Genomic DNA, 25,702 nt, shown 5'->3' with positions numbered 1-25,702 from the left:
TGAGTTAGTCAGCTAAAATCAACAAAATAATTACATTTATTCATAATCATTCTTCTCTGTTTTCAAACCTATTTTTTTTTCTTCAAAAAATCAAACTCTTCTCTGCCTTTGCTTTATCATAGACACGTAAATGAAACCATTTATCTCCACAAAAATATCAAATACAAGCGATAAAACAAAATCCTTTATCAAAACCACCGTACTGAGAGCCTGATCGCCAAAAGTTTTGTACCAAATCTTTTACACCTCTGACCCTTCGGTAGCGCACTTCCCAGCGCATGAAGACATTACAAACGGGGTCCATTATTTCCCGCACCTTACGCGATCACTTCAACCACTTAAACTTTACGAACGCACACGCGGAAAGCTTTTCCCTCACAGCCACGTTCTGGCACACTACGGTGGAACAGAGTCCGCTTGTTACAGCGTCATCATAACAAACCGTAGCGCTAATATATGCTTCACTGCCATAAAACTGATTGTTATGGTTATGACACTCATTTTATCCGCTGATAAGAAAAGGTGGCAAACGCATTGGGCAAATCACTTTCACCCGACAGCTAAGCGAACGCGGCATGGTTTTGGGCGATTGATCAAAGCGTCTTTGCATGCCAAAGCGTAGCGGTGGGGGTGGGGGAGAGCCAAACCCGGCAAGACTGGGGACTCTTTGTTCACATAAACATGCTGAAGAGGACAATCAATCATTGTTAGTGAAGGGGGCGCACGCACACACACTTGCACTATTTGTAGCATTTTGGTGGTTGGCCGTTAAACAAATACATCTTCATTCGGTTCAACGAATGTATTATTAATATTTGATATCTATTTATATTATGAAAAGTAAACACAACCACAGCCGGTGTTTCATGGTGAGTAACTTTTCGTTTCCTCCACTCCTGTAGCGTGGTGGAAATGAATATGCACAACCACCCAACCAACTGGGTGAAATTTTTGGCTGATCCTTGGAAGCGGCCCAACAATCGGAACGGGAACCCGTGTTGCTTGTTACTGGATGTTTTCTTCTTTTTCTTCTTCTTTCACTTGTCTGTTGTTCATCCTCACTCGCTCACGCACACACCGCCTTTTTGTTGCGTGTTTTTATCGAAATTCACGCTTTTTCACTTTTCCACACAGCGCCCATCATCATCCGGCGGCCGCATGGCACGGAAGCACGAATGTCCGTATATCTTGCGCACGGGATGATGAAGTAAAACCCATATAAAATGATGTACGCCTTTGACGCTCGCAACATAATAATCATGATCGTAATGTTTGGCCCATCAACAACAATGATGACAGCGCCAGACACGTGGTGGCTGCTGCCAACGCTTTCGTTCCTCCTCTTCGGATGATGTTTCACCTTATTTCCCTCTTTTTCTTTTTTTTGTTATGTTAGCAATGTTTCCAAGCCTGCGGCACTAAGCAGCCCGATTTTCTCACCCCGTACTGTTAAAAAGAGCAAAACCAACGGTTACCGTTACCGCGGGTTTTCTTCGAACGTCCCACCACCATTACGAAAGGACCACTTGGCGTAAAGCGAAGTGCACCACTATTGCCGGGTGCTTGATGTTGCCAGATTCCGTAGGGCATTCAGCAAACAACAACGAGAGAGAGGAAAAAAAAACACAAAATAAAAGTTATGCTACATTTTACACTTCGTTCCACCAGTACGGAGTGTTATGCCAGTAAACAGTGTAAAAGAGAGAGAGAGAGAGAGAAGGAAGCACAAAATATTGGTACGAAACCGTGCACCTCCATCTCGCATGGTGCATGGTGTGTTTTATTTTGTACTTTATGGACCATCAGCTGTGCCTAAGTATCGCCACCGAACGGTTAAAAATCGGTATCCCTCTTGACGGCCTGCTTGCCGTGTGTCAAACCAAAAAGTCATACCGTTTTTTTTTTGTTTTGCTTATCCCATTCGAAGAAAGGTGTGTATCGGCATGGTTTCAGATTTTCGTTTCGCCCGAGGCATGGTATCAGTTTTATTGATTTTGGGTTCGAAAGGACTTTTTGGCAAAGATGCTATTTTGCCCGGTAGCTTTGATTTTGGAAATAAGTTCTCTGTATACGCATAGACGGTTTGCGATTATTACAATGTATTTTTGTTTGCTGGTTTAGAAATTCAATACTTTTGTGTGTGCGTTAAATTTAGTAACATCAACAGTAGAGAAAAATCACGAAAAAATAATGTATGTGCTACAGAAAAGTGATTTTTGAAAGCAAATTTCACTTCAAAAGGAAAAAAAAACCCAGACCTAGGCTTGTTATATTTAATAATAGAAATAAATATTGTGAAAATACAAACAGTAATATTCAAAATTTACTTAAAACATTCATTTTAGGATAAATTAATTTAAAATTGAATTACGAGACCTTGAATTTTTTTATTCAATGGGTTGTATTTTTACTCAAAAGTAAAAACATATTCAACATTTAAAAGTACTCACATTTAAAAGTACGAGCAGAAAGTTGGAGGAAACAAAAAAACATATTCAAATTGTAGATTTTTTTTACGGCGCAGTAGTAGCCGAGTTAGCGCAACCCATAGAGATTTCTTTGAAACCAAAAGAATCAAACTGTTTAAAATATTATGAGAAAAGTGACTGAAATATCGTGCAGGTCAAGATGAATTTAAGATTTTTGAATCTTTGACAAAAACACAACAATTTTAAGCTAAAAGAGCTAACATTTTTACTGTACATTTGAAGCTATTGTGACTAATATCCAAAAAGAAAATAAAATCAAACAATTCTTGTAAAGCAGATGTAAATTATATGAACAATACCTAATGAGTAAATCAAGCCAATTAGTTTACAGATGTTTGAAGATGTCTTAGACGACAATTTTAAGAAAATGCATTAAAATTTTGAAGATTTTCGTTGGCGCCTTTAGAACATAAGCAAAACGGTCTTGAACTTCTGTACGAATAAAAGAAAGAAAACTATTTGGAATTTAAAAAAATACTAAAATAAGAAACCAAACATTATATCTTTATTTGAACAAGCTAATTACGTTCCTTTGCTGCATATCATGCCGTTTCAATTTCGTGCAATTGAATGGAATGAACCACCATTGGATCCTAATTCCAAACAATGGCACAGCGCGTCTCAGTCCCAGGCCAGCATCAAGCCACAAACTAGCAGCATACCATCTAGCAAACTAGCAAAAGATTTACTTACATTCCTTTCGGTTGCCTTGCGTCCCCTTAATTATATTAATGTTAATGCTCGGCTTAGGCACGATGCTATCATAACTAACCGAATCCTACGGAGGTTTAAGCCCGGCCATGCAACTAAACTACCGCACGGAAAACGGTACCAAACACCATTCAAAAGAAAACCCTTAAGTAGCGAACACATTTGCACCATGGCATGGCGCAAAACTATACACCCGTGTACAAAATGTGTGTTCCTCGAGGTGGAAGTACGCAACGTGCTACACAGCTTTCAGTGTCGAGTGGAAGCAGAATTTTTGGTTTTTTTATTCGCAAGAACACGTAACTACATGCCAGTAATCTAACCCTGATTCCTATATCCCCACACACACACACACACACTCATACTACACACGTTTAGTAATGGTTTAGTAATTAACTTGTATTGTGGAATTTACGACCCAACACAGATGGTACACACACGACAATTTCACCCACTAACACTCTAATCACTAGCCGCTGCAAAATGGTGTAAGTAAATGTGTTCTCATATCCTTATACTATGAAATGTACATCTTATTACGATTACTTAGGGAATTATCAATGAATTACAATATGAGAAGCAACTTTTGAGGGTTTTTTTTTCTTTTATTTAAATTACATGCCCAAAAATTAAATCCTTTTATTTATTTACTATTTTTTTTTGCCCGATAGAAACACCCTTCAGCACTATGTCTGAGATTTTTAATTACTCCAGCACTATAAACCTCCGGTGCGCTATTACTCAAAATGGGTGATAAAGGCTCAAACAGGAAGAAAAGAATTTATTCTCATTCCACACTAGATCACAACAGTAAAGTCCTCGCCCAACCCCGAAATCGCTATTGTACTTCCGATTGCGATTTTGTGATAGTGGCTGACTGCTTAAATGATTACGTACCGAAGGTGCTCCAGGCAACGATGAACGGTCCGGCGTGGTTTCGCACAAACAAACAAGCTATCCGGAACGCTCATTTGCTGCGACCACATCAGCTACAGCCGTCAAAAGGAGATACAACAACCAAAAAAACCCCACCAAAACCCTATCTGTCAAAAAGGGAGGAAAGAAAAAAGGAAGCGCAAAGCGGAAAGAAAGAAGATGTAGGGCAAAAATCTTTTAATTTTCCAGAAAATGCACAGACCACTATTATTATAGCAATCAGTTTAGCCAAAGAAAAGCGAACGTACCAGATCATACCGCTGACAATGGACCCGTAAGTACCCGCGTGGGTTTTTGTTCCCTAGTGGTGCTCTTTTGTTCCCTTGTGACGTTCTTCCTGTGTTTCTCTTTTTGTTGATGCTATTTTGCTACGGCATTATGCCAACACAGTGGGGTTGGTTATGGGGCTGAAGCTGATGCCACCATTCTTTTGCTGTTATGTTTGCTTTCTTTCTCTTTACAGACACACACACACACACAACCAAATGCGGGTAATGTCATCGAGTGCCTGTTGCTGGCAGGGAAGGTTCACGTCTTCACAGCTAGTACCGGCCACTATGGCTCTATTGTTGCGCCTGATGAAGAGCATTCCCAGCTGGGGAGGGAGAACGGTCGAGACGCTTGCACACTCGCAACTAAGAAATGCCAATGAAAAAAAAAAATGTAAAAGATGCCATCACGGATTCCGTGCAAGTTTCCTTACCTTACACTTTGGCGGAAAGTTTCATAATTTCCGGACTGGGTTTATTTGATGGAAGATAGTATGATGGGGCGGGCACCCTTCTCATGATAGGTCCCACGATAAGTGTCCACCGTCCGGGAATGAAGAAGAACAGAAAAAAAACATTACTGAAAAGAGCTACCATTCCCTTTTGTGCCCTGGAAAGGCGGAACATGCAAAAAGATGGCCAGAACCAGCAAACAAAAAAAAGGATGCGGAACAGTTAATAAGGGCTTATGACATATTCTGTTGTGGCTTTTGTTGTCGGTGAATAATCTACCACCTCCTTCCCGTCAGCCCCGAAAAACCGCAGACGGCTTTATCGGTCACACAAATTATCTCTCAATATGGTTGACTAAATTACGAAATTGTTTGCCTCGTTGCGTTATCGGAAGTGAAGCATCTTTGAGGTAAACAATAAGATAGTCAACCGCTTTCATTGTGGCTTTTCTTGTTTTGTTAATTGAATTACGCGGTACGTTGGTTTGATTCACATCCGTCTAATCTTTCTTTGATCTAAAGCTGGTTTCTTAAACGAAAAAAGAGGTTTTATTTTAGCATGTGTAGATACCAATGTTTGTTGAGTTCTAATTACTAAACTTGCGTATAATTGTTTGTTAAATTTTAACTTAAACACTTGGACAATCAAACGCCAACGAAATAAGAAGGAAAGATTTAAAACAAGATTAGCCTCTTTTTGACTTCGTTAAAGGTTTGGTCAACTTTTCATACTGATTTCTTCTATTTCCGAACCACTCACGCAACTCTCCAGCTTTGCTCAAACCCTCGTCAAACGGTTAACAAAGTGTACATGCTTTTCTTGTAAAATGTTGCCAAGGAAAAACTTTTCCATCTGAGCACCTTCACCACTATATGTTACAAACCATAAGATTAATTGTGACTAGATGTTGCTGTTTTTTTTCTCCTATTCTACACCAATGTAAACGTCCTCTCACGCAAAAGATTCGCTTCATGAAACAGCATTCTCTGTGTAGTATGTGCAGTGGGTAAATCATTTTGATTTATGTAAAACGAAACAAAAATGGTTTTTGCTCAAATCCGCATTGTTTTAACTCACAGTCACAAAAGAACGGCCCAAACACAGTAACATTTAAACAATTGACCAGACAAACCACATTTCATCAATATTAAAAACCACCAATCAGCAAATGTAGAGCTGACATGTTACGGCTCATTGCTCATCGTTGCTCCGTGTCTGTCCGGCAGTACGACAAACGTACGACAAATGTAACATATTGAAGGACATAAACAAAAGCCATGCTTCTGGTACACACGAACGATGAAGAATACCTGTAGGTTTAATGAAAAAATCGAGGAAAACACACAGACACACACACACACGCAACAGAATACGCAACAAAAAAAAACGATAGCAACTTGAAGTCGACAATAAACGAAGAACACAAGAGAAGAAAAAAACACCAGTGGATTTCTTTCCTTTTTCAGTTCTTCAGTTCTTCATTGACCGCAACATTATCATATGCCTCGGTCGGTGCCTGCTTCCAAAGTGTGTGTGTGTGCGTGTGTCTGTGTTTCTTTTTTTTGCTGTTCTCGTATTCCGAGCACGTACCAAGATTATGGGACCTTCTTTTCCACCAGGCAACTGTAACTGCCAGTGCGTGCATTTTATATCAACATTTCCTACATTTCATCCTTCTGCGAAACACTCTTCTTTTGCCACCACGTCTTTTACTTCCCACCCCCCCCCCCCCCCCCCCCCTTTTTGCACTACCCCCGCTGCCCCAGGTATATCTGTGTGAATTAAAGCGTCAGATAAATTTTACGACCAAAAGGTACAAGACCTGGTTGCTGGTTGCAACTGTTTATGAACAATCGTGAGTGTAGCTTACTCAGTGCCTCTGGTGTCTTTTTTTGTTGTTTGGCTTCTTCCTCACTGCTTCCCATGCGAGGAATGGTACCGGATGGGAGAGGTTACATATTTGTGGGTACTTCCGCAATTGTGGCTGGTGATGAATATCAAACTGTTAGCTTTAGCATCACTCCAATCACACGAACCACGATCAATCCGAATTTGTGCAATATTAGTTGAAGGGTTCCAGCTTACCTGACCGGTAGCATTTAAATTCACCAACAGAGTGTAGAACAGAGCAAAATGGCTGAGTAAAGAGCAGATGTGATTGAATGGGGATAGTATGCTGGGGAGTATAAATATCTCCTACAAAAAGATACAACTTTAAATTAAAGTTGAGTTTCATACATGAATCTGAACTTCGAACAATGTTTTTCTTTACTATTTCCCTCAAGATTAAAAATATATAAACTGTAAGATATCAACCACTTGGATATTTGTCTTACGATGGAGGCGCCTTGTACTTTCATTGTTTCTGTATTTGTTATGGAGATTTTTTATGGAATAAATTAATCAGTCACAATGAAAGTTATCTAAAATGGTAATTTTGTTAGAAAATTTCATATCGTACCTAATACCAACATTAAACATTAACATTAAAGAATTTTTAAACTCCCTCCCTATTGAAATGAAGCTTATTTAAAAAAACCCTCTAAATTAATTTAAATGTGTGTCGTATTTTAAAAAAAACAGAAAAATATTTTTCAATAAATAATACTTCTTTTAAAAACAAATACACGACGGAAATCACAAAATATTTAATCAAACTTGTTTTAAATTTAAAATATAAAATATAATGGAGACGCCTGGTCTTTTGTGTAATAATTGTCCAAAAGAACGAAAGTTGAAGTGTAGCAATAATCAAATCATACAACAAAAATCTTTCTTTCAATATAACTTCTAAATGTGATTTAAATGTGTTAAACTTAACTGTTCTTTACTCAAAAGAAAAATCAAAAACATGCTCGTAGCAGAAAGAAGAAACTTCTGCAATTGTATTAACGAACAAATCTTACTCTCTCCATCGTTCCTATCAAACACATAATCATAAAAAAAAATGTGAACAATTCCAAAGCAAAAGACTAATCGACACAATTGTCATGTCCCACTTGTACACAACAGTGCTATAACACACTTGTAGATGCTAACCGTTCAAAAGGAAGAGTTTCGTTCCGCTTTTATCACACATCACTTCGCCCTTGCCCACACTCATTGTGCTAGTGCTGCTGCATGTTCCCCCGGGAAGTGTGGCTGCACATTTATCTAATGTCAATCCGGTTCCGGGCCTTTGGCGGGCGGTTTTTCAAAGCGCCAAAGTTTTTCACTTCCCTTGCACGGCTCAACCAAAAACTAGCACAAGTCGTTTCATGTTGCATTAGAAACCATTGAAAGAAACGTACTAATGATTTGGTATGCAATTGCTCGCGGATTACTTCCGCCTCGAAGTTTGTCCTTGTCGGAATGGAGTCGTGTTACGCCGATGTAGTGCCGCGCAACGTTCGCCACAAACTTAAGAAATCCTACTTTTGAAAACTCAATTTACCTGCTTTCTAAGCGGAAAAGCAGCTCGCAGAACCAAACTTCTCCATCCGCTTTGGCGCGATAGATGCCGTACTGTGGCCGATGCCAGGGAACCATCCAGCTCAAACGAACCAAATATCAAAACCCGTTAAACTTCTGCAACGGTTTGCTTGCGATGCAATCGTGAACCAACAGCCGAAACCACAGTGATTCGCTCGTTGCATAAACTTTTGTGTGAGTTTTTGAGTGTAGTGAAGGATTTTTTTTTGTCCCTGTTCTACCGATATGTCGTTTCCGTGAATTATGCTCAATTGTTTGAATTTGTTTGGATTGCCATTAGCAACCCCTTCACATTGAGAGGGAGGAGAGAGAGAGAAAGAGCCATTATATTTGAGCACTGTTTGGTGTGTCTTTGAGCTCGAGTGAGCTGGTAGCGTGGACACTCAACAGAAAACATTAAATAAGTTAGTATTTTAAATATAAAAAAGAATAATTTTCCCATATCGATCCTTAGCATTAGTACATAAAAATGGAGCCATATTTTCACTGTCACTTCAACCTGCCAATTAAAAAATACATTACCAAACCAGAATGACTGTACTATATGAAACCACTATCAAAACTAAACTCAATCTCTTATCATGCGGAAATGCACTTGAAATCAAACGACCTGATTCAACAAGCGAAAATGTTCCCAGTTTCGGTTTGCCACTTCTTGTTTGCCTTGCATACGGTGGGGAGGGAGAGGGTGGGTGGGTTCGCGCATGCAGCCGGCAGCTTAAAATGCCCACCATTTGCCACTATCCTACCAACTGACATACAAAAATAATGAGATTATAAATATTTCATGACTCGCTGTAGTGATAATGCATTATAAATGTGTGAACATCGTAAGTAAACCTGGGCAAACATAAGCACAAAACTGCAATTGCGACTCGGCATGCTGACTTGCGGTTAGTGTGCTTTTGGCTGTATTTATTTTTTGCTTCTCCTTCTCTTTCTTCTTCTGCTGCTGGTGGTGGATGAGTGTACCATATTTCGTAGCTAACTCACTTCCTGGCGCTATTTGCTCGATGGTACAGTGCCCCATCCTATGCGTCGGGTAGATTAGTTTTTATTTCAGTTAACCATCCTTTAGACGTGTCATCGTTGGGTTAGACACTCAGTGGAAGCACTATTAGTAAGGGGGCAACTGCACAAGCATTTGTGACTGCCGTCGTCAGCCATAGTCCTTTAATCCGGATAATGCAATTTACCTTCTCAACAGTTGGTCGCATAATGTATATGTGTGTGCTTTTGTTAGGTATACAATCGAGCAAAAGGTGCAGCTTAATATAAATAATTCTATTGTATTCTAATTTATCCTTTCCCATTCGCTTGAAGTTTTAAATATTTATGATTCTTTAATTAAATTTAATGTGAAATGAAAAAATTAAAAGATTATTTATTTACTCAAACAGTAAGAAATAGAGTATTTTTTTAAATTAATAATAGCATTTATTAAAATTAAAATATAAAAAATAGGAGACACTTTAACATGTTGTGTACAGTTATATATACATATAATTAAAAAAGCAAAATTACATCATTTATTCTATTAATACTATTTTTTTTGTTTGAAAAAAAACCTCTAACCTTTTTTAAATGTTTGTCATATTTTAAAAAACACTTTATTAAAAAAGAATACTACTTTAAACATTAATGCACAACGTAAATCACAAAAGTTTTAATCAAACTTATTTTTATTTAAATAATTAAACATAATGGAGACGCCTGGTCTTTTGTAAAATAATTGTCCAAATGAACGAAAGTCAAAGTGCAGTCATTCTTTTTTCGATACATATTCTCATTTAACCTTGATAGCTTTGACTTTATTGCTGAGCGAAATAATTAAGTCTGTATAACGAAGGAAAAGTGAGAATACGTGAGTGTACCTGCAACGCTAAGTTCTGTTGTATAACCCAGTAACTGGGGCGATAGTTTTGCTTAAAACTATTTGTAACTTAATCTAGAAAAACACATTGATTGGAAGATATTTGTTTCTACGAATCGTGAATTGGCACCATATCCTGACTCTAACCGGACCAACACAATTAGTGTATTTATAAAAAAAACTTAGTTGCCTTATAATTATGTAATGGGCTGTATTTTTATGACCCAAATCTCAATCTGTAGCAACGTTAGATGTCCATGATTTGTATGTCTTTTGTGAAGTGAATACGTTAACAATTTCGTTCTCATTTAATTTAACACTGTTTCAAACAAACATCTTCATCCTCTTGAGCAAAAAAATCTCTTTATCCCAATTTATCTCTAACGGATAAAATAAATTTAAAAATTCAAGCACCTAAAGTCAATTCGCTTAAAATGCAATGCATTGGTAGTCCATCACAAAAGCGCTTTCACAATCGTTTTACTATTAGGTATACATAATACCTATGTTTGTACCTGCCAGATTAAGTTACATTGCACACACAATACGTGGTACGTGCTTTGGCCCGCAAAATGGTAACCCGTGTAACAGCAACAGCAGCAGAAGAAGAAAAAAACACAGTATGAAAACAAATGCTTTTTTATTAGCGCATCGCACGTACCGTGCGCCGTCAAACCATCATTTGCAAACCAATTGATACGCCGCTTCCAGCATCACTCCTTCACAACCGAATGCAAACACACATACACACACGGTTACGGTTTCAGTAACCGATTGTAGGTCTGATAAAACAAACATTGCGAATCAACCTACCGTAAAAACCGATGTCACCGCACCCGTTTTGTTCAGTGTATGTAAAAGTGGTGCCACGGCTATTGACGAGCGGTAAACACTAATTGAATGAAAGCGGAATGTTTCATATACGATCGCTCAGACTAAAGTTCTCCCACACAGACGGCGGCGTTACAGCAAACATGGTTGGTGGGATTAAATTCCCTCGGCGATTATGTTCCACATTTCGCGTACCACTTTCATTGTGCTTTGAAGTCAATTTAGCAGAAATCAGTTTAACAATTGTGTAACGCACGATAAAAGGCGTACGTGTGTGTGTATGTAGGAAAACCATTTTTTTATAATTTACCTAAACGAAACCGATTGTTCCAAAAAGGAAATACACCATCTGCACCCTAAGGATACGCTTATTATTATTTCCATCGTCAAAATCATTTGTTTTGTGTGTTCGTGTGTAGCAAAACGAAATCAAACTCACTTGCGGCGAGGTACCACTCGACATTGGTACGTGGGATCTTTCCAGCTACTTCAGGGGTTCACATCCGGTGAACGAACTGAAAAACAGTAGAAAGAAAACATTATTTTGATTCAATTTGCTTTCTGATTGACGGTAAATATTTTCATACCGTCAACAGTGATACGAGGATCCGATCCGATTCAACATATTTACTCGATTTCTTCAAACGTTTTAATGGGGAAAGTATGCGATGTGACATGAGTTATTTGTTTTGCAAGTACCATTACAATATCTAGCATCTATATGGTGGTAAATAAATCTGTTCAATTTATACTTTTTCCTTTACAAATATTGGTGTAGTTGATATCATTCACACAAACACATGCAGTCTGCGATCGGACTCGAAAGAGTACAGTCCTGTTCTTCTTGCGTCAGATCATAAATCCCGATCCACAAGTGTTCCCTATACATAGAAACCTAAGCCTCTCTACCCATCATGGGAAAGAGCAGGCTTGTGAGAGGGAAGAAATCCCTAGCGTCAGCAACGCTTAGTGCCGACGCACTAATACCAAGTCCTAAACGACCGAGTAACGAGAACAGCTTTGGGTTACTAAGTGACCTAGGAAACAAAGAACCACGTGCAAAGCAAGCAACTACCGTCCAGATCGGTACGAATGGATTCAACCAAACAAAAGTGCCACCAATAACACAAAACAATAGTGTCGATTGGTGTAGTAAGATATACCACCAAACAAACGAAGCATGGTACGATAGTGCAAGTAGAAGATGCTATTATAATTAAATCTAGTATTAAACACAAGTTAATGAATTCATACAATCTCCAAGTCATAGAAGCTCTAAAATTATCTGTACAACCCCTTGTGGTTATATCTTTATAATCTCGGCATACCACCCAGGGGCAAGCAAAAATTTTGAAGTCTTTAAGAAGGATATAACTACACTCACCAGCAGCAAAGACAGGTATATAATATGTGGAGATCTGAATGCCAGACATAGGCATTGGAATTGCACGAAATCCAACACAGCTGGAAAGGTACTGTTTGATAAAATGCAAACAGGACTATTTTCAATTCTGCATCCAAATTCTCCCACTTTCTACTCGGCCGATACCAAAAAGGCGCCATCTACCTTAGACATTATATTAACCAATAATTTGCTCGATCTCTCCACCCCAAAAACTATTACGGAATTATCGTCAGATCATCTTCCTATAATATTCAAAATACTGCATACCAAACCAATAGCGAATCCAAACCAAACTGTTTTCAACTACAAAGAAGCTAACTGGCAGAGTTTTAAAAATCATATAAACAACGAAATTATTCTCTCTGAACTCAACCTTTTTTTTTTTTTTTTTTTTTTTTGTTTTTTTTTTTTTGTTAACGGGGAGGGAACCTTCAAAAGGTACCCACCTCGAAGGGCGGCTTGCGGCTACAAACCAATCCTTCCGAGATGGGTTATGTGGGATTCATCGTGACGCTGGGCCCGTGAAGCGGACCCGGCAGCCGATGGGACCCTAACTAAACCACTTCTCGACCTGATCCGAACCCTGCCGATGCGCTTGATGTGCGTAGTACTCCATGCAGGAACGTTTGTGCGATGCACCCATCCTGTTGACGCGCTGCTGCTTTCCAATGCTGCTTCTGCGTCATCCGTTTCTCTGAACTCAACCTTAACAGTAGAAAAAACCATTCACAAATCGATAGCATGATAACGAATCTTTCAGAGATAATCTTAAAAGCACATAATATCGCTGTTCGTACCGTTACCCCAAGCCGTTGCAATATTCAAATCCCGCAATTTATTAAGGACCTAATCAAAAAAAGAAATACGACCAGGCGCAATTGGCAAAGGCATAGAAAATGTACTATTTTGAAGAATGCATTTAATAGCTTAAACGTGCAGATAAAATATGAGCTGGACTTATTAAGAAATGAAGCCTGGTCAAAAAACCTCATGCATATCAATCAACAAAATAAGAACTATGACAAAATGTGGAAATTTGTAAAAATAATAAAAAATAAGCAAAATTTCTTTCCACCACTCAAAACAGAGGGCAAGGTATTATTGTCTCCCGAAGAAAAATGTCACAAAGGTCTTTTATTTAAACTCATTTCACTTGGTTATCCCATTACAATCATAAAATTAATTCAATCATTTCTTAGCAACAGAGAAAATAGTGTGCATATCGTAAACAAAACCTCAGACAAATTCACCCCGGTAGCCGGAGTGCCGGAGCGGAAGGCAGTATTCTCTCCCCTTTACTTTTCAATATTCCTGATATGAAAAGTTGTACACAATACCTATATGCTGATGACTTTGCTATAACCGCCTCGGCTAAAAATCCAAGGACAATTATTACAAAACTTAACAAAGCTCTGAAAGTTTACAGCAACTACTGCCACAAATGGAAGTTAAAAATTAACGAATCCAAAACAGAAGCCATATTTTTTACACGAAATTTGTGTCGTCCTAGCCAAGATCTAATATTGAGTAATGCAGCAGTACAGTGGCGCAATAAAGTAAAATACCTTGGCATACGAGTATTATTAGACAAACGTTTGACCTTCAAACACCATATGTCAAATGTTACAGAAAAGACAGAAAATCTTATTCAAGTATTATACCCATTTCTGAACAGGAAATCCAAACTCAATTTAAAAAACAAAATATTAATCTACTACTGCTTTATTAGGCCAGTAATAATTTATGCGTGCCCGATTTGGAGTAATATAGACAAAACACATTAAAAAATTCTTCTGATACTACAAAACAAAGCACTAAAAATGATCCTAAATGTTCCCTTTTGGTCCAGAACTTCCACTATTCACAACATTACGAACTCCTTGCTAATAACCGATTACATTAAGAAAATAGACAACAATTATAAAAACAAATGTCAGCGCAACACCCGCCCAGTAATTAATGCACTAGTTAGGAATTAGTTTTCGCCGCTTCTTAAACTGTTTTTTTCGTTGTTTGTATTCGTTGTTTGTATTCTTTTAGTTATACTTTAGCGTAAGATTTTTAGGTCTTAGTATAGGTTTAGGATTTAGCCATTTAATATATTGTGGGTTTTTATGCCATTTTTCCCACAAAGCGTACATAATTATGCTATAACTAATAACCAACCGGCAATGCCATATGAAACGTAATACAAATTAATGAGGAGAGTTAGCGATAAACGAACCCATTATAAAATTGTACCATCTAATTATTGTAACTTAAAATTCCAAAATAAATTCACTCTACTACTACTACTACTACTATACAAACACATGCGAGAAGTGAACAATGACAATAGGAAAGAGTGATAATAAATTTAAGTAAAACTGATAAATGCACATTTAATTTGTGTTTTGAATGCATTGCATGCATAAAAAATGTTAGCTTTTCCGTTTGCACTAAGTTTCAAAACAACTGCTGTCTATAGTTTATTAAAGCGAACACTAAAAACAAGAAAATTGAACCGTAGATATTAAATAATTATAAATGTACAAACGAAAAACAAAAGTGAACCGATGAGTCGAGGATTATATTTTGTAATATTTGATAAATCATTATTTACATCATCGATTTTTGGTCTTCGAAAACGAGATGATGAATTTCTTTTGTCTTACATACGGATATTTTGTTCCTTATTTTGTGATATGACATTAAAACTATAAATATGTGTAAAATAAAAATTTATTCAGAGATTATTTTAAAAAGTAACGATCGAGGATCGGTATTTAATATTATTCCAAGGTCGATTCAGACGTGACAAATGGCTTCAAGCATTTGACCAAAAGATAACATAATTAATAGAAGGCGAATACTTCCAGTGCTACGCTCTGTTATCATAAGAAAGAGGTGAGGGGGGAAGAATCACATAATTTCAGTTTTTACGTTAACTAATAGTTGAATCATCCCTTACTCGTCTAACAAAACAATAATGAATCAAATCGCATAACGATAGGAGAGTTTAATTAAAAATATCGCTTCTGTATAATTTTGTACTTAATATAATATTTTACAAAACAAAACACTTACAGTTTGTCTTACAAATGAATTATGAATTTGTAATATAATCTCCCTTTGTTTGTTTAACTTTAAAAATAGTTTCACTCCGCACTTCCGTACTCTTTTGACGATCAAATAACTATTTTCATATAAAACAAAATTCTTCTCATAAAACATTTTCCCCACTCATATCCAACAAAAAACACACCCATCCACAATGAACATATTTTGCATATTAAAGTGAAAACACACCTCACAACTCATCTCATCACAAATTACACAAACTGGGGCTTGTACTCTTTCTGGCTTCTCTTTGCGGCTTCTTCTTTTGTAGTTTGTACACCACCACCGTACACTCTGGTTGTGGGTACGTGTTTTTTGGTGAATATTCATTTCCCATAAAAGCACCGGGTACAGTTAATTTCATGAAACGCAACCCCCTTTGTAATAAAGCACACGCTTTTGCGTAATCTAGTGTCGTTCAGGTACGGTGAATACATCGAAAAGGTGGAGCAAAAGGCGTAATGAAGGGGAAAAGCGGGGGGGGGGGGGGGGGGGGGGGAGCGGGGTTGGTAAAAAAGCCCACCCGATCTTATCGGTTTTACGTTGTGTTGGCCATCAATTTGCATGCCCGTGCGGGTGCTTGTTTATTTTGGTGTTTTCTGTTAATTATAACTTCAGTAATCATATTTAAGTTTTCCAATAAAAATTAACTGAATTTATGATTTCATTTTCTACAGCCTAGCCTACCTGATATGACTCAACCCACGGACAAAACCTCCATGCAAATGAGAATCAACCAATCACGTTGATCGGGCAAATTTTTACACCTATCTTTTTGAGAGAATATTTTTTAAACTACATTGTAAGTTATGCTACCTGGGCTTTTACCTGGAATTATTTATTTATTATTATTGCTTTATTATTGTACTTTTGTTTTGTTTTTATATTCTACTAATATGGAAAATTTCCTAGAAATCCTAATAAAAAGCAAATATAAATGCACAATACGTCATGTTTCGTGGAAATAACAAAATATTTATCATTGCACCGTTGTATAAGGTTTCCCTTTGCTGGCGAAGTACCCATACACTTTCGACCACTGATGATGAAACTTCAACACAATTGTGAGCGATTTAGCTAGAAAAATGATGTTTTAATATTGTTCTATCAACCCAACCCCACACCCCCGAAAACCCCCTGAGACACTTCCTTACGCTCGTGCAAAGGTTAAGCATTTTTCTTCGCTTAATTGTCAACACGTTTCCAGTAGAGCAGCTACCGACAGCCAGGCATACCAACCTGTGTGAGCAGCACACCCGGTCCTTAACCACCGAAAGATTAATTTTCCCCTAAATGCAACCTCATATTTCATAAACCTTCTGCCCATCAACCCAAGCTAGTCCCACGCCCCACCAGTACAAGTACACTTCCATTTCGCTCCAACGTGCTTTCGTGTGGCAAACGGATCGGTCAATATGTGTAATTAAAAGCCATTCGTCATACTATTCCACCCGACCACCACCACAAGGCCCTGGTTACGATCAGTTCAGCAGGTCGGTCCATTTGTGACTTCGTTCGCCTGCAAGGCGCTTCGTTATAAATGATGCCAGGGATATATTCATTCGCTGACTCGGCACTCGGAATTATTATATCTTCGGTTTGTTCGGTGAATTTTTTTTTTTTTGCTTCTTTCCTTTCCCATCGAGACGTCCATATTGCGTTTGTCGCTGGCTGCTGGTCAACTTTCTCCAACAAGATATATAGACCTGTTTCGGAACTACCAGTGGGGGAGGAGAAAAAAAGGACATTGACACGAAATGATAATAAATTGCACATCCGAAATCAGCCCCCCACCCCCGGGTTCCGTACCAAAGCCACGCAAAGTCGTGGTAGTTTGATTTTGGGCCTCGGGTCTCGGGTGACCAATCAGTCGAAGCTTTAGGATGATATGTTGCAAAATTATGCCAACAAAGCCTTTGCTACTATATTGTTTTTTTTTTATTCTAACCATTTTTACTCTCTACAAAGCTCTTGGTAGAAAGGATTACGACCAAAATGGGTCCCGGTTTTGGTGACAGATGAAAGTTATCGTCAATTTATCCAGATATTGAGTAATTTTATATTCCCTTTTTAGGAAAAAAATAATCATTCAAACTACAACACTTTCAACGATATGTTGGTATGATTATTTTGTAGTTAAAATTTACATTGCTCTACGCTCTATTCTTCATCATCTTCGACTTCCTCCTTGACATGGCCGCCATCCTCCCGATACGTATCGTACTCATCCACCAGCTCCGTCAGTTTATTTTCCATCTCGGTAAACTCACCCTCGTCCATACCTTCACCGGTGTACCAGTGGAGAAAGGCACGCTGCCGGTACATCGTCCCAAACTGACTCGTAATGCGCCGGAACAGCTGCGTGATGGCCGTCGTGTTGGCAATGAAGGTGGCCGCCATTTTCATACCGCGCGGTGGCACATCACAAATAGCCGATTTGACATTGTTCGGGATGAAGCCACTGAACGACAGCTGGCTCTTCAACCGCACACCGCTCATATGCTCCTCAACCGTGCGTGTTGACAGACGGCCGCGAAACATGGCGGCCGCCGTTAGAAATGTCCCGTGCTGTGGATTACACGCCGCCATTAGGTTGCTGTTGCTGAACAGCTGATAGACCAGCTCCGGTACGGTCGTCTGCCGGTAGCATTCGGAATCGCGCGCACACAACGGTGCAAGTCCCGGTATGAAAAAGTGCAACTTTCGATAGGGTACCATATTCGTTAGCAGCTTCCGTAGGTCCGAGTTCAGCTGACCCGGGTACCGCAAGCTGCACGTAATGCCGGCCATAGCCGATGCAATCAAATGGTTCAAATCGTCCAGATCCGGTACCGGCAGCCGGAGCGTTTTCACACAAATGTCATACAGCGCTTCATTGTCCAGGCAGAACGTTTCATCGCTCGAGCGTATCATCGAGCTGAGCGCGAAGACGGAATTGTACGGTTCCACCACAACTTCCGAAACCTTCGGCGATGGTATCACACTGAACGTATTGGTGATCTTGCCGGCAAAGTTGTCCCGCAGCGTTTCCAGCAGTAGCGTCCCCAATCCGGATCCGGTACCGCCACCGATCGAATGTACCAGCTGGAAACCCTGCAGACAGTCGCAACCCTCGACCATGCGGCGCGTACAATCCTCCAGCTGGTCCAACAGTTCGGCCCCTTCCGTATGGTAACCGCGGGCCCAATTGTTGCCCGCACTCGTTTTACCGCTGATGAAACTTTCCGGCGAAAATAGACACCCGTACTGGCTGCAGCGAAGATAGTTTAGCGCGCTCGGTTCCAGGTCAGCGAAGATCGCACGTGGCACGAAGTTGCAGCACGGCGACTCATCATAGTACACGTTAATGCGCTGCAATGGGAGGTAATGCTCTCCCACGAATTGACCCTGCGTGTTCAAACAGTGTTCGTCGCAAATGTACTGCCAAAAGTTTTCCGCCACCCGGTTACCACACTGTCCCAGGTGAAACACAACTATTTCTCTCATTTTTTCGAGCGGGTGTTTACGATTTTTTTCGTTCACTTTTTTATTGTATTTTTTCTGTTTTTTTTTTCACAGTTTAGCAATTTAATCTACACTCATAAATTTTGCTTCCTTTCTTTCGACAAACAAATAAAAGAAAAACAAGTATTATAGATTCATAGCCTACCTAAATTGATCACTGATTAGCAACGATGAACGACAGTGTTTGTTCGCGAAAATAATAATAATATAAATAAAAACTCGCTAATAAAAATAAATAAAAGAATTTAAAGGAAGATTTTGTAATTCTTACTAAAATAATTGATTAAAAGAAGAAGAAAAAATCCTTTGAATTCCTTGAATTTGACTTGTTCTTTTGGTATTCTTTCAATTAATACACTTATTGTTTTCTTTTATTTACTCTTTAGAGTAAAGATTTTACTTTCCTTATGCTGATCAACATGTTTCCCAATATCTTTATTTTTCATATTAAATGTTTTCTTCTTTTACATTATACAAAATGTTCACTTTAAAATTTTTTTGCTGATGGTTTGTTCTCTTTCGTTGTAGTTTTTTCGTGCTTCTATTTCATGCTTCTATCCTAAATCCACCAAGATTATTTTGACAAGCTAAAGTTTAAGTTATATAAAAATGAAACTTTACTGTATAACAACAAAAGGTTTCAAATTTTTCATTAAATATAAACTAACATGAAATCAATTATTCATTTATTCGATTATAGGAACAAAGGAAATAAATAAAGGAAAATTAAAGAAAGAAAGATAAAAAGATAAAAAATAGCTAGAACTAGAATAGAAGGATTCATAAATTAAAAAAATATCTTTAAAAAGAAGCGCCAAGTTTAGAAAATGCAAACATTTTGCACGTTGACAAACAAGTTAACTATTCCATTTTAACAACATTTGGCACACTTCCATATAGAACAATTTTGACATTCGAAACAAGTTTCTTATTAATTCAATCTATGACCAACTAGACGCTAGTTTGCTTCTCTACTTACTCATTCAAAATTGGCATTTATCTTAATACGATTTTGAATATTGATACATAAACTACATATTTTATTACCGCGCATCGTACTCAATGAAGCTGCCGCCAAAAACTGCACACTTGCGCCGTGTCCGTCTCCATCCCGTACAGGATAGAGCAAAACTCCTTCTTACCAGGCATCGAAACAACCAAATGCCAATGCACCACAAACCGAGCACAAACGGTGTGAGCCCAGCTCAAGCACACGGCCGAAACGGTTCATTTCGTACTTTGCCCTCCCTTATGGCTCGTTTGGAAGCTAGACCGCCCACAAACCTCTATTAATTCAGTGCAAAATTGATGTACCCTAATTACCTGTGATTAAGATTGATGCTGTTTACTTGCGAGTGTATTGCTACGATCGCTGACACACCGGCAGCAAATGGAAAGGATAAAACATTCAACAGCATCACAACGAGCCAAATGGGATCCGGTGTCCCAGTCCGCGCGGTGGGAATACCGTAAATTGGAAAGTTAATTATTCATCGGGCCCACCCGGAAAAAGCGACATGGCTTGTGGGTTTGATTTGTTGACCGTGGTTGCCTGGTGCCCGCTTTTTTGGCGTGATGTATAGTTTTCTTGAGCGAAACTTCTTCGCATACGGAATGAGACCGCTTGTACCCGGGGGCCGAGGCGAAACTTATTAATTACACTCACCGAATACCGATTTACCCTCCTATGGCCGGGCGATGGCAGCACGTTCCTGCTGCTGTGCTTGCTGTTCGATTTCCCTGTGCCTGGGTACCATTTTCTTGCGCTAGGACAAATCGAGGAGGGCACGGTTCTCTCCCAGGGTGAAGCAATGTTAGGCATTTGTGTGGTTTAACTTTTAAGGTTTTGCTCGACGGTAACGAGTTTTCTGGGTGCGAAGTTTTGTTGCTCTTGCTGTCGGAGAGCTTTTTTGTGTTTCTTTTTTTTTTGCTAATTCATGTGCAGGTCATTATTGATTAGAAAGTTGGTCACTATTTTTCTTCAACTAACATCACTTCCTTCCGGCATTTTAGAAGTGTTTCGCTATGAAAAACATTTACTGTAAATTATGCTGTAAATTATGCACAGTGGTGGTCATTTAGATATGACCAGAGTAAAACGGTTTTAAACTTTTAAATACTTGAAGGCCGCTTGACGTTTATGTTTACTGAAATAAATTAAACTAAAAAAATCCTTTATTACTTTCTTAGTTTCTCATTTGAATCTGGAGATTTTATGAAATTAAAAAAAAAAAACAAGTGAAATTTTATTAACTTTATAAGTTTGACTTACATTATTTATAATTGTTCTCAGACAAAAACTCTGCTTTTCATTCTGATCATTATGTTTTATACAGCAGACAACGATTTAAAAAAAAAAATCTATCTTTTGCTACCCTTTCTCTACACTGCTTTATGCATCATTCGATAGTCACTTGATGATGTGAACACTGGGACACAGAAAGATTCCTCGACGTATCTCTGCCTCTTGTTATTGAATATGTTATAGAAATAAATTGTGAATCAAAGAAAACAAAAAATAAGGAATACTATTTCATTAATTCGATTTGCAATATTGTTTAAGAAACAAAACTAAAACAACGCTAACACTTCTTGATAAATAAATAACAAAATGCTAACAATCAAAAACAATTCCAAATCCACTGAAAAATTTAAACCATTCTACTTCTGTATTTAAATGTTGGTTTAACTTTAATGACCACAACTGTACGTTGTGCAATAAGCCTTTTAAAAAATGGTTTAAACACTAAATTCATACGTTACATTTCTAAAGCAAGTTGTTAGTATTAAATGAAAACTGGTTATCCACAGTTATTTTGTCATGAGAATAACTAAGGCTCATTACGCAACAACATTCACTCGGTTCTGTTTTAATACTCCATCGAAAAACTTCATTACGAAACAAAGGATCAAAACCATCAATTACCACAGCTTGTGACCCGACTTTCATCAAAACGATATTTCCCATTTTTTGGTTCAGCTAGTGAGATAAAAATAAAACATATCTCTCTCACACAGCACAATCCACCGTAACCACAATCGAAACTTCAATCATAACCATGATTAACAACGATTAAACTTTGTCCCGAAAATATTTCCCCCCGTGTGTGTGCAGACCACCAGGAAGCCGGGTCGGCCTTTTTGGCCTCGTTATATGCAACCGACCGACCGTTGCATATGATTGGCTAATTAAGGGTATTATTCTTCTGCGTATAATCCTATTATCATCGCGAAACACCTTCACCCTCTACCCACGCGATAAAGGAGATAAATCTGGTATCCGGTGAAATGGTACGATTTCCACCATTATTTACCACATCAATTCAATATTCATTAAATCCTACCCATTTACACACCGGTTTCGCACGGCCAAAACCGATCCAACCCGAAAGCGTACTCAGTCGCTCAGTCTTAACGACTATTTTTCCTGGTAGTTAACGGCCTTTTTTTTGCTGTTGGAGGAAGCGTGGAAGGGTCAAGGGAGTTAACGGTTTCAACGTGTTAATGTTTCCGTTTTTTTCTTCGTGTTTTACTTCTGGGATGGGATGTTGAAGGCGGGGGAGGAAAGGATAGGAAAATTCCGTCAAAGACATGGACAAGCCAAGCACAGGCCGGATACAATTCCAAACGAGCCGTTAAACCAACGAAACCTCAAAAAAGCGGGAAGCCTTGTGTTGCCTTACCGGTGAGTCGGTGAGAATGTCGGGGAACGGCAAACACGAACGAAACGATAATCCCTTAAAGCTCGGCATAACACTTTATGCATCCCACTCCCCCACCGTAGCGCTTTCACCGTGCATGGCGTGGTAACCACATAAAGGGAACCTGCTTTCGGCTTCAAGCATGTGTGAACCTTGTGCGAACCGAACGCTAGCTCAGGTGTCGTTTGAATTAAAATTGCCATCCTTGCCCAACACCCTGCTCAACCAAAAAAAACCGCCAATCCCCGTGGCCTTTGTACTAAAGAGTGTATTGGAATTTTGAAAAATTTCCATACTCCAAAAAACCCTCTCATTCAACCCCCATTCCCTCACCTCGCCTACATTCCACCCCCTTTATCTGGCGCCCGGAAACCGGAACGGGAAACCGGAAAATGGCCTAGAATTCGGGATTCGACCGGAAGCCAAAGTGTGCTGGCGCAATTGGCAGACTGGCGCAACAAAAAGCGATTGGACCAAAAACTAGTCCGTAACCGTTCACCCAATTCGTTGCCAGTTTGCCCGACTGCCCGCACCGGTGCGCGCTACTTGCGAATTAATTTTATTTTAATGGTGCTTTCACGAATTTAATTTCGCCGTCATTCACCGAAACGCGGTAAGCAATCGGGTTGCGTGACCGAACGAAGGCACCCGCGGCACATGGGAACAATGCACGGTACACTCCTTTCGTCGACTGGAAATTGAGAGAGAAAGAGAGAGAGACAAAGAGAGGAGGGGGGGGGGGTTAAAATTGTCCCTAGGTGCCATTTGGTATCGATGGGATTTTTCTATACGAATGCCATTTTCACCCGGACAGACCGGAAAGTACCTTTCCCGTTCCGAACAATTGGGGGAGGAAGGGTGGTGGGGGGGGAAGGTCACACACTGGTTAGTATCGAAACTGTTCGACGCTAAACGATACTGAACAGTACAGTGCCAATGTGCCAAAAACGGACGTTCGGTGTTGGAAAATCTCATCTTGCGCTGGATGGACTTTTTTGTTGAAACAATTTCTGCTATAAAATGATACTACAAATTGTGTCCCACGCAATTCCTATCTCTCTCTCTCTCTCCACACCCAGAGATGAGAAGTGAACCAGAGTGCAATATAGAAAAAAACCGTATCAATAGTACACTTTAAAAAATCAGTTTTTTATGTAACCATGTGTATAAATGTGTATCCCATCCGGACCGTCCCCCCGTAGCATGGACTGATTTTACCCTGCTACGTGGTAAAATAAGTCTTGATACGGCCAGGCTGTTCTAAGCGAGCAAAAAAAACTATGTGTATAAATAAGAAACATGATATTGAAACAAATTATTGAACATACTGTGAACAAGGTGTAAAGCGAGTAAGGTTTTTGAAACGGTGAAGAAAATGTACATTTTCTAAATGACAATTTTATAACCAAACGTTACAAAGTAATAAAGCGAACTGATCAAGTTAAACGTCGGACACACATTTGACTGTTTTTTTTAATATAGGAACATTATCTGACGGATGGATATAAAGATACAGCAGCTCAAGAGATCTCACGAGCACATCAAGGCACGTGGACAAGCACAGATCGAAGGCTCTTTGCAAAGATGAACAGGTTGATTGTCCTGAGCAACACATCAGAGTGCGAAGACCTATATAAAAAGCCATTATTAGAGCATTCCGATGTGCTTCTAAAGAGAAGGAAGATCAAACAGCAAACATCGGGTCCACGGTTCAAGGCAAGTTTGCTAAACCTACACCAAATGGACTACTAAAATGCAGGACTCCTCAAGAAGTGATCAGACAAATGTACAGTACAGTGTTCTAGCGATATGTGAGACCAAGAAGCTTCAGACTAACGATCAATTGGTAATGGTCAGTCAAATAGTTTCTTATCTTTGTTCATTCAAGAGTCTGTCCATTAGACAAATTAAAAAAAAACTGAAGAAATAGGCATAAAACCAAGATGTAAATCTCAAATTTGCAACCTTTTTTTTCGAAAGATAGAATTTTGGGGCTAGCAATTCGTGACACATTTTTCGTTTTAGTAGTCGATCAATTCTTATGTGTTCTTAACGGTTTAGTTCCACAGCATTCTCGTTCATACGAAAGAGGTTTTGCCTAAGTCCTCTAAGGATAAGAATTCAACTTTCTTATCTCACAGAATGCGAGCTTGCAAGACTTATTGCAAAATTGAGAGAATCTCCAATATATTAGAATCTATATGAGTTGAGTTCAGTTAAAATTTACATTTTAATTTGCAGAACGAATGCTACATCTGTCTTACGTATAATTCGTATAAATATGCTTCCATTGGTACAAAACATAAGAAAAAAACAAAAGCTCCTCACGGAGTATTTTAATATTATTTACAAACTAGGGTGAAACCACTGGTACTTAGGTAAAACACTCCAGAAAAACTTGTGAGCTCCAGAAAAAAAAATCATAAATAAATCTACTTTGAATGAAAAAGCATAATTTATTAAAAACGAAATTAATATGCAAAACCACAGGCATGATAAAAGTCAAAATCGTGTAACTAGTTACAACGACACCTGTCACAACATGTAGAACTCAATTAGCGAGTACCATTGACCTTAGTACACTATGGGCATGGTATAATGAAGCAAGACCACTTTTTTCCATTCTCTCTCGCTTTCTCTCTCTCTCTCTCTCTCCGTTGTTCCCGTTGCATCCGTTGTTCCATGCAAAAAAGCATGAAAGTGTCAGCTACTAGAAAGCACAGCAATAATTGTAAAACAACGGGTCCAACATCACCATACGGAGGTTTTTTTTTAATTTTTCGACCACCTCTTTCAAACCGTATGTGTGATTGTACTCGCCAAAAACAAAACAAAAACGCTCCTTTTGTCCAAACCAAAACCGTACCACATGGTATGTATGTGTGTGTATAACCGAGTGTCCGGAATGGTTAAACTTTCGCATCGCAAAACCATTCTATTACAGGTACTACTACCACTCG

The 25,702-nt window shown here is 38.8% G+C and overlaps 3 protein-coding genes across 3 annotated transcripts in view; 1 reads left to right on the top strand and 2 right to left on the bottom strand.

The window, feature by feature from the left end:
* Positions 1 to 25,702, bottom strand: part of LOC125770927 (Down syndrome cell adhesion molecule-like protein Dscam2) — a 369,720-nt gene that overhangs the window by 172,465 nt on the left and 171,553 nt on the right. The gene's annotated exons all lie outside the window — the stretch shown is intronic.
* LOC125770999 (fibrinogen-like protein A) overlaps positions 1 to 25,702 on the top strand; it is a 126,826-nt gene that overhangs the window by 97,666 nt on the left and 3,458 nt on the right. The window lies entirely within an intron of this gene.
* On the bottom strand, positions 17,573 to 19,262 carry LOC125770967 (tubulin beta chain-like). Its single transcript, XM_049441102.1, has one exon. It carries the CDS (start codon positions 19,021 to 19,023, stop codon positions 17,698 to 17,700), a length of 1,326 nt encoding a protein of 441 aa, XP_049297059.1. The 5' UTR covers positions 19,024 to 19,262; the 3' UTR covers positions 17,573 to 17,697.

This window comes from Anopheles funestus, chromosome 3RL (genome assembly GCF_943734845.2).
Source record: "Anopheles funestus chromosome 3RL, idAnoFuneDA-416_04, whole genome shotgun sequence".
Lineage (NCBI taxonomy): Eukaryota > Metazoa > Arthropoda > Insecta > Diptera > Culicidae > Anopheles > Anopheles funestus.
The sequence above is the reverse complement of the archived record's forward strand: the minus strand, read 5'-3'. Positions and strand labels throughout refer to the sequence as shown.